This window comes from Corvus brachyrhynchos, unplaced genomic scaffold (assembly GCF_000691975.1).
Source record: "Corvus brachyrhynchos isolate BGI_N302 unplaced genomic scaffold, ASM69197v1 scaffold452, whole genome shotgun sequence".
NCBI classification, from domain to species: Eukaryota; Metazoa; Chordata; class Aves; order Passeriformes; family Corvidae; genus Corvus; species Corvus brachyrhynchos.
The window spans coordinates 1314361-1324940 of record NW_008236764.1 but is presented as its reverse complement, the minus strand read 5'-3'; the positions used below and the strand labels follow the sequence as shown (position 1 = coordinate 1324940).

Sequence of the window (10580 nt, the reverse complement as noted above, 5' to 3'; positions counted from 1 at the left end):
CCGAGGGGAAAGGACCTGACAGCCGAGAAGGCTGGCACTGGGTTTGTGCTTCTGTTTGCTGTTACTGCCGTAGTTACTGCTGTTTGTTTGCCTTGTTATCTATATATTAATAAAGAACTGTTATTCCTATTTCTCATATCTTTGCCTGAAAGCCCCTTAATTTCAAAATTATAATAATTTAGATGGAAGGGGGTTACATTTTCCATTCCAAGGAAAAAACTGTCACACACTAAAAATGGAAAATTAATGGTCCGAAAAATTAGAAAATTGATGGGATGAATAACTGCTTTTCTTAACCAAACATCAAAAGCTCTGCAAAATCATAAGCCCTTGGGATATTTAACCAATGGAATAATATTCAGGACATAAAGATTTACATATGCTCCTTATTTTGGAATTCAAAAGTGATACTGTTGGGGTTTTTTTGTTTTCTCAAGAAATGTTAAAAACTTCCTTAAAACAACAACAAAAAATTCTGAATTCAATTATCCAGGGAGTTTTAATTTTCTTTAAGAACATTTTACTTTTTTACTTATTTTAAGCTTTTCTACTGTATGACTATTAAAGTTCTACATAGCACTTTCTTTATCAAATTAATATAATTTCTTTTAAAATTTTGTTCCATTACAATCACTATAATAGCAGCGTTCATTGATACATATAACTCTGTATACATTGTATATACAATAACTCATCTTTCCTTATTCTTCTGATTGTCATGCTACAGTCAGTACTGAGTTACACTGATTTCATATGATAGGAGTAAGAGGAGGGGAAGATATACACATGACATTAATGTTTCTTCAAATGATCTATATGGCAAAGCAGAAGAATAAAGAATAAGGGACACTTAAGACACATTCCTAGATGTTAACATATTGGATGCACCAGCCCCATTAGTCCTGAACCCTTACCACAGCTCTTTGCCTCAGCATGACTCTATGCTGCCAGCAGAAGCAGGGGTAGAGTGAACTTATGCCTTACCCACATCATTGCTGGCCTAACATCCCCCTCCTAATGGATTCCAGCAGAAATCAGGTATCTGATCCATAATGTGCGTCCCAATCGATTTAATTAGCCACACATGAAAATCCTTTACCAAACTCTACATAGGAGCTTGTTGATCAATTTTTTTCACACTACCTTTCAGCTAACTTTTCTATTGTGGTCTACCTAAAGTAGCACAAACACCAACCTGATAAACAAACTAGTAAAAGAAAATGTGTAAAATACAAGCTGAATGTAAAGACAATTGCTATTTTATCTGTTTAATAAGTCTGTGGAACAGACTCCCAAGTGATGGGTTCCTTCCTGCAAACCACAGCTAGAACAGAACACTGACTTCATTCCAGTGGAGAGATTACACAGTACAGGAAATATTTTGTATCACTTTAAAGGCATCAAGGCTTAAATGTGTTAAAAATGGCATCCTTATAAACAACATAACCCCCCTGAAGAGAGCTGCTAGTGATACTGGTTTATGAAAACAGCTATGCACAAGAAAAATGGTAACAAGCTTACTGTGTCCACTCCTGCCAGAAGCATTTCAGTCATGTTGGCATAGATCTCTTCCAAAGTAAGTTCCTTACGCCCTAGGAGGTCTGTAAGTAGCCCACCATTCACTACTTCTCCTTGGTCAAGCTGAGACTGAATAGCCTTCAATTTGTTGTCAACATGGATTTGACCTTTGGGATTCAAAATAATTGTTAAGCCTCCATTTTTATTTTTCTGCTGGTTTCATTCAGTAATCACATTGCTCACTTATGCTACACTGCACATCCAGAGGAAAAAAATTCTCTTTTCTCATGGAAAAGGTCTTAGAGTGGTGGTGGAGGTCCTTGGGTACTCATGGCAAGGAAAGATTGAGCTGACAGGAACCTTGGAAGCTCACAGCATGAGAATGCTGAGCACAAAGAAAGGACACAAGAGACTCCAGTTTTCCCTTTTCTCCAGGGAAGCTCGAGGCCAAGTTCTTACACCCACCTGGCTTTTTTTTCTGATGACTCTGCAAGAAGTGGTGAACTCTGCAGAACATGCTGCAACCCAGCACAGAGAGGCTGCTACAAGATGCTAGCAGCAACCAGAAGGTCAAAGCCACAGAACTTAATTACTCTGAGGACAAAGATGAGGAGCATCAAGTAGTAACAAAAATTGAAAAACTTCAGTGAATGACACGCTGAGCAATTTCACCCACAGTTCCATGTATACCTTAGTGACTGCAAACAGCATCTTTGGTCAAACAATGGATTAAGAGGAGAAAAGTTCCTCAGAAAGTTAATGACTCACAGAATGAGCTTACAAAAAACTGAAAATGCATGCAGCTTTCTAATATTTGAGAGAGAAAAAGGATTCAGGTTTTTTTAACACTCAAGAACATTAAAAAAAATTGCAAAGACAACTCCTTCTGCCTACTTACATGAACGTACATGAAAGCTGATTCATAAAGCAGCCTGGAATGTTTTATTTACCAAAAACCCCCATATTGTAGTACATCAATGTACTTCGATGTCAACTTATACACTTGTATATATATATAAATAAAATTTTAAACATGTTTAATTAATTGCCAGAGCCTAGTTTATTAACTTTCTAGTCAGTTTTAGTGGTGATTATTTGTCAGGGTGCTTAACTAAAATTTTGCTGAAGTCAATGAAACTACCGTCATTAAAATTGAAGTGGCTTAAGATAAAACCTTGGCAAAGAACTTGGACCTGGAGTGACAAGTGGGTACTGAAACAGATGAAAATAAATAAAGAAAGAGCAGTATAAAAAAGGAGAGTTTTGAAATGTACTGGTAAAACTTGTTTTCAGTAGAATATTTTTTAAAACAGTTCCCCTGTCCAGCCTGCATTTAATATGAAACTTCTGCCACAATGTCTTCTTACAATTTTAGAAGAGAAATGCAGCTTATCCCATTCAAACACGCACAGAACCTGCACAAATACAGCTGAACTTTTCTACTACTAAGTCTTACTAAATTTGAAGAGTCCATCCCAGGATCTGCAGAACTCTCTCCAGGGTTTTGGAATAAGTGGACGAAGCCATTTGGGAATAGCACCTGCATACATAGTGGTCTTAAACATGCTAAACATCAATTCCAGAGCCTCAATATATTCAACAGTCTGCTGTGGGACGTTGTTTTCCAGGCAGCCCAACCGACATTCGTACAGAATAGTCGCCACACCTGCACGTAAAAAATCAAAGAATTGGCTATACATATGCATCACTACGTATTAATAATTTAAGGAATTAACTAACAGAAAATTTAACTACCTTACAAGAAATTATTATTATTATTATTGTTGTTGTTGTTGTTATTATTACTACTTCAGTTGGGGAACAGATAGAACAGAAATTCGAAACACAGTAAAATAGCCCAGCTAAACAATGTAGCAAGAGAGTAGTTGCTATGTCAGTAATGCTCAGCATGAGAAGACAGACAGGAATTCCATCAGAAGTAGAGCAGCCTCCAGCCTGTTTGCTGTGTTTTACATTGCACTACAAATCCTGAGCCTGCCCTGCTGGCCTTTGAACCCACAGGGACACGCAAGTCCAAAGACATTTCTGATAACTGGTGACAATGCAGGAGTTTCCACCAGTGGCTGTGTCTGCCATCAGCTGGTAGCAAATGAATACTGAATCTGTATAAATGGATAGAAAGCTTGCACTCCAGACAGTGCTTTTACTGCACACACCATACTCCACCCAGCCCTGAAAAACAGCAAGCGTGACACTGTTGCAAGTGATGATGTTGACTGTCTCTTGTTGTGACTTGCTGTAATTTTCACAGATGTTTTTATGCAGTACTGCAGGCACCCCCACTAGAAATTATCTTTACTGACAAAAATGATTTTAAAAATTGGTTATTTTCAACTCAATCTTCCTTCCCTAATTTTCCTCCCTGGGAAGATATTTTTCTGTGCCTTTTATTTTTTTTGTGCCTCTTTCAGAAACTGCTAGTTCTTATACCTCCTCTTGCTGCTTAAATGGTCCTTTTGAAGAAATCTTACATATTGGTTCCCAAAGAGTTACCGTGTAAGTTAAATAAACAGCAAGTCATATAGAAAACAAGTGTGTGCCAGGCACAAGTTATAAATGAAAAACTAAAAGAATGTGAAGAATTTACACTGACTCATCAGTTATAGTGAATCTGTAAGCTCACAGTTTGAAATTCCATAAACTGGTAGTTAAATGCCATTTTTAGACACTATTAATGTGAAACAGACCAAGCAGACAGCCAGCAATTTGATACATCTTCGTAAGTGAGCAATTTGGAAATTCTTCAAATCCCAAATTACTCAGCTGCCTGTCAGCAAAGAGTACCAATGTTTTTAAAAGGTATTACATATAACAAGATGGGGTTGTAAGCAGTCAGTTAAAGAAATACATGAAATAAACATCACCAAGAGATTTCTGTAAGAGCACAGGAAATGCCAACCAGGCTCAGGCCAGGGTTCCATTCAGCATTCCCTCATTAATGGTAGCCAGTAGCAGATGATATTAAGGCAAGCATAACAATCCCTCATTTGGCATGCATAAGCAGGGAAAAGCAGTATCTTTTCCCACATTAAGCTATGAACTGAATTTAGATACATCACATGGGGATTCCCCATTGGAATTTGGCTGGTATATTGTGAAATTAACATGTCTTAGAAGTCACCTGTTAGAAGGTCAGCACCCTTATTCTTGAGAAATCAATACAGAAATACAGAGTACTGAGACTGTTCAAGGCCTTGCTTGAACATTTCACCTATACACCAGCTTTTCCATGGGAATTGCTCCTTAATACAAGGTATCAGGTCTTTGGACTCTGCAAAGGAATTCTACTGATACCCACTGCACTAACGAGGAAGACACACGAATGCAGAATATCAAACTTCCCTTTTCAGATTAATCACAATGGGGCACAGTCATTTGACAGAAATGCCTAACCACAACCACGCTGCTTTTCTTTACAGATCCAGCCCAAGCTTACCTTCCATTGAATACTTGAAGAAAAGTTTGTTAACATTGGTCACCGTTTCTCCATCTTCCTCTTGACTTCTGAGGCTGTGGATTCTTTTAATTAAGTCTGCGATAACTTCATTGACTCCTTCAGAGTAAACAGCTACATCTTTGGGTTTCAGAATTTTTTGGCTCAGTACACTTCTCATTTTTAGCCATTGCTCCCCCTCCCTAGAAAAAATTATCAATAATATCTATACATAGTTTTCCTTAACAATCATCAGTTGAGTAAAAGCTCTGCAACCAAACCGTTTGCAATTTTTCATGTCATATGAAAGCAAGTAGGTAAAATGAAAATCATGATAATGTATATTTTGTATTATGCTCCTACAATTTTATTCTGCATTTTTTGCACATCCTCATTAAATTTCAGTGTTGCAACATGTATGTTCAGGTGTAAGTCAATCTCTGGGTTGAGTGACAGAACTTGCCCACTCAGTGCTCTGAATTTGACAAGTGTCCCTATGTTAGTCTGTTAGTAGTAGCTAATGCAAGAAATTAGTAGAATATTCTATTAAAATTATTTTAAATAAGTATTTGAATGGGTAGTCTGCAAAACTGCTTGTACGCAGAATCAGTACTTAATTACCAAATAAAGGTATCACATTCAGATCTGACAAATCAACAGCTTGAGCTGGTACCATAAATCCCATTACCGATACATCACTTTCAGCTACCCCAATTCTAAACCATCAAAGTAATAAGAGAGAAGACCTACCTGTAGAGAAACAACTTAGAGCTACAGATTCTGCTTTAGATGAGCTATGCTTGGAAACCTTTGTGCTGAAGACTAAAAATCTGAATTGCAGTATCTAAATGCTCAATATGAGCTGAGTATTTGGGAACAGTGATTCCAGGGATATCTTTCAATTCCTTATGAAAACGGGAAATTATCTTTTAAATGTTTATTTTAAATTATCATATTTCCCATTACTTTTTTTACCTAGAGCAATGCCATTGCAAGGCACAGAAACTTACTGGCCAGCAGAAAAATTTGATCTCTTTAACAGGTGTTTTCTGAGTCTCCTGATTTAAGATCTCTTTCTATTAAGTATCAAGGAACTGTTAGTTTGAGTCTCAACTGCAGCTTAAGATTTGAGTCTACAGTGCAATATATAAAGCCTTTTGCTACCATGAAAAAACAGACTGTCCATGACTCAGGAAATTATCTTCCCTCTAAATAAACATCCTATGTCAGTGGGGACTGTGAGTAGGTCCCAGTGGGAATTAACCACACCCACAGGCTCTGCCAGGTTATACAAGCTGAACAGACAGATAACTCCTCTGGAATCAGCCAGATTCAAAAATATCTGTGTGGGGATGCACTATGGTGTGAATTCACCATCTCTACATTAGTCTACTGAGGGGGCACTTCGGTGGACAATAAAGCCAAAACCAATCTGAGCCAACAATTCCGCACAGCACACTGCCAACCAGATGGAACAGTCTAGAACTGATGCAATAAACCCACATTCATGCAGTGCAGTGCCAAAGATAGTAAGCTCTAGTCTGTAAAACTGCTTGCAGGTAAGTGAGGCAGCTCAGACAACTCCTGTTTATCAACATTCCCAAAGATTGTATTCATGCAAAGTAGCTCACTTTGTAGTGTAGTTCAACTACACATCATTACCATCCCTTTGAAACTTCACAGCAGAACAGACAAATTCACAGCATTCACCACAAATACCTACTCACTTCCCCCCACTAGACACACAGATTTCCCCACACAGAACAGCCTGATTTCCCAGATGACCTGTGCAGTCCTTCAGAAAATCACTGAACTTATACAAGAAAACAAGGCAAGTGGAGGAGTAACAACACTTACGCAGAAATGAGTCCCGTGGATTTCCCCCGTAAATCTCTGTACTCCTGCCAGGATTCCATGTTGGCTCTTTGTGGTGCTCTGCCTTCTGCTCGGAGGACTTGAGCAACCATGTCTCGATCTGCAATGGATACAACAAACTGGGGACCAAAGCGAGACTTGAAGATCTTTCCATATTCCTGAGTGTGCTTTTGCTACAGCATCACCAACAAAGAGAAACAGAAGTCAAGTATTACTAAGGAAAACTATCACAAAAGGAAACTGACAATTTGTCATACACAATCTCACACATCTCAAATTTTATCTCCAGCCTTCCAGTCAAGGAATAGTTTGAAATGTCAGGAGAAGCATCTAAGCATTACAGTGAAATATTCACAAGGAAGAGAGGTCACACAGTTCAGGACTCCTGACTGAAAAGACCAAAAGCTCTAAGGCACAGAGTGTGAGTGAAACCAAACACTGAGAAGATGAAAGGACCTGGTGCACTTAAAAATACATCCCTTCAGATCAAACAGGTTAGAAAGAATGTCTGCAAAAATTAAAAACGTGAAAGCATATAGGGTTAAATTAACAGCATAATACAAAGATATAATTTAATATCTTTTGTAAATCACTACTTACTCTACCATTTAATTGCTTATAGAAAAGCTACGTGTAAGTTTCTTACACCTAACCAAGAACAATGACAGCACAACAGCCTAGTGAAAAACTGCATTTTGGAACAGACTTGTCAGCAGTGAACTTGAGAGAGACGTATGATAATTCTGCAAAAGAAGGAAAAAGGTGGGGTCTTATTCTTGCAGTGAGGTTTATTGAGTGGTTGATCCACAAATCATGTGATTCAAGCTGAAGGCAAGCAAGAGGATTGGAAATTAATAAAGAAGATTGGAAAACATTAAACTGTGTATATATATTAAAACAAACAAAACCAACCCAAAAAGTTTTCCAGTCAGACTGCACTATCACTGTCCCATTAAACCTTACTGATTATTTCAAATAAATTTCATTCTGACATGGTCATGAAGTGAAATTCTCAACTCTTAGAAATCCACTTGGAGTTGAGGTACCTCCTCATTTCAGAAGGGAAAAAAACACACCAAAACTGCAAAGCAGTTATTAAAAAGACATTATTAAAACGTAATCAGTTCTAAAGCCTTTATTTCTGGTTAAAGTATTAAGACGTAAACTGACCAAAGCTTAACTTTGACACGTTACCTACATTCTAATCCAAAGACATCTGCACACAGAGTTATGCTGAATATAAACCGAAGGTGGTTGACACCAGCTACACTTGTGAAAGTCTAGTATTGACCCAAGATTAACTTATGTGAAATATATTTTATTCAATCTTAGTTACAGAGGTGAATTGTTTAATTGCCAACAGTTTAAGACACATGAATCACTCTTCAGAATATGATACCAAGTGCATATAAAAAATGTAACACTTTTTGTGTAGTTTCCAAATAAGCCATGAGTTCTGCAGTTGTGTTCTCTGCCAGTCACCTCTCAACTACTTTTGGAACACAATGGCCAACTTAGACTGAAGTTCTAAAGGTCTCCCACAACGATATTCTTACCATTTTCAAAAGTCATTATCTGGATTCATGAGACACACAGTCATCCTGCTGAGGGAAATGCTACAGCAGGACTCAACTGCTGTCCTTTCTGCTTGGTCTGCTCCTAACCAACACCACAGGGAGAGCAATGTATGAACAAGCACTCCCAAAATCCAAAGTATCTCTTGCCTTGGAGATATTTTAGGGATACTGAACTTGGAGGTAATAACTTTGAGAGTATATGCCTTTAAAGGAAGACATGAGTTGGGAAAGGAGTGCAGCAAGGAAAAATCAATGGAGTGAGGGGAATACAGAAAAACAGGTTCAACAAATGCTGCTATTTATAGAGCAGCTTGGTTTTTTTTCACTGATGGTGAGGTTTACATGGGACAATGAACTTCAACAGAAAATAAATCAAGTGACAAGCTATCCAATCAATAAATTAAATACTAGTTTTAAACCAGAAATGGACAGGCACAAAGTATTTGGACATTTTTTCTTTCAATAGAATGAACATCAGTCTATACATTTCACATATTAAAAAATGCCCAGGATTTCTTTTTCCATATTTTCCATCATAACATGGGTTTTCCTTTCCCTTGTTCCAAACCTTGAAAATGTTCCACTCTAGTGCTTCAAATACCACTCTCATGCCAGTCATTCTTTCACACACCATAAATTCAAACTGCCAGCATCCAAATCCCTCCCTCCTCACCTTTCTTTTCTTCATCCTTGCATAGCACTGATGAGACAAAAGAGATCTAACCCCATCAAATTAAAAATACTTTCCCTTCATCTTAATTGCAGTAGGCATTACTACTTTGGCCAGGACTAACTGGAACCATGTTACTGAGAACAGAACCTCCTTTGTGAAAAAGTGCTCGGCTTCCCCACACCTTCTGCATATAGCGCACAAATATTTGCATGCACTGAAGGACAATGTTTAAGTAGCTGTGCTGGTTACCAAAGGGTTTGGTATTAATTCATTCCTGACATTCACTGTATTGTTAAATTTAACAGACTGTTATTATTCCAGTTAATGCCTGCTTCCATTCTATGTGTAGGCAAACAGGGCATCTTGTGATTTTTGAGACTCTAAGCAGAATAAATACTGGTATTATATTGCAACTTCTCCTTATCCTTCCTCACACTTTCCTTTCTAGGAATAATATTCACTAAAGAAAGAAATACCCATATCAGCTAGTGGTAGCAAAAAGCATACACTATTTAGGATGTCTTACATTCTTTTTATTATTTTGAATAATTTTCACTGTTTTGACAGGGAAAGAACTTGAAACCAATGGTAACATCTTTTTTAGTGTTATGAAAATATGATGAGTACCTCTCCAATTCTGTACACCACCACAGAGTTAGAGAAAAAAAAAGAAAAAAGCTTTAGTTGTCTTCAAGTTTCATATGCATGTCTTGGTTAGCAAGCAATCAAATTCATCATCAGCAATGTTGTTTCGGTGCCATGGAACACAGCATACACCCTAACATTTCTTCTTAAAAATCTAAATGGTAAATATAACAAAGCTGGACAAAACTAAGCAACTTATGCAATTCTTTTTTTTCCTGACTCCTGCCTCTTTCTGGTGTTTTTAGGGCCTTTGTAAATCTTAACTTTCGAGTTTTGATTCTCAAACCACTTAAAAGTTCTGTTTTCTTTAGTTTCCCTTTTCTGTTTTTATCTCCCTTTCTCTTTCTTTCTGAAATTTCAATAATTTTCAGGCAGCAAACCTCTTGGGGCTGACTGTGAATTTCTTCCTAGCGATTTGGGAAAGATCACTAAAAAAAGCAAAATAATAAATCCGCCATTTGAGGTATTCTCAACGAGATCTGCACTGCCGGTGGAAAGCGTTATGGATCCACAGCTGCAAAAGGGTGAAACACACCTCTTTACTCCCTTATACTCAAGTGCTTCCTTTAAAATAGCTTGGACTACACAGGCAAAGGGCCCCAGGAGATGCACTGTGGCTTTTCAGGAATGAAACCCACATGTTTGGCAAGCAACCAAAACAATTCATCTCTGGATAGCGACAGCCTTACGGTAAGAGTGCTGCCCATGCCAGCATCCCCGAGGCGCTGCACAGAGAAGGAGGATCCTTGTCCACCCAGCTCCCGCCGTGCCACGCAGGGATAACGCGCCTCACCCACCCCCACCAGGTGCGACCGACGGAGGGGACCCCGCGCGGCCC

General features: G+C 38.2%; 1 protein-coding gene across 3 annotated transcripts in view; it reads right to left on the bottom strand.

Moving 5' to 3' along the window:
* LOC103625419 (cytochrome P450 27C1) overlaps positions 1–10580 on the bottom strand; it is a 26143-nt gene that overhangs the window by 13459 nt on the left and 2104 nt on the right. For 2 of the 3 annotated variants that reach the window (XR_001859659.1, XM_008644836.2), the window contains exons 2-5: positions 6830–7020; positions 4976–5175; positions 2975–3184; positions 1522–1685 (exon numbers count right to left, since the gene is read on the bottom strand). Coding sequence is in view for 2 of the 3 variants with exons in the window: in XM_008644836.2 (XP_008643058.2) it covers positions 1522–1685; positions 2975–3184; positions 4976–5175; positions 6830–7020 (765 nt within the window). In the remaining variant the exon portion in view is untranslated. The remainder of the gene's footprint in view (positions 1–1521; positions 1686–2974; positions 3185–4975; positions 5176–6829; positions 7021–10580) is intronic. The other variant, XM_017727308.1, reaches the window with a different exon arrangement.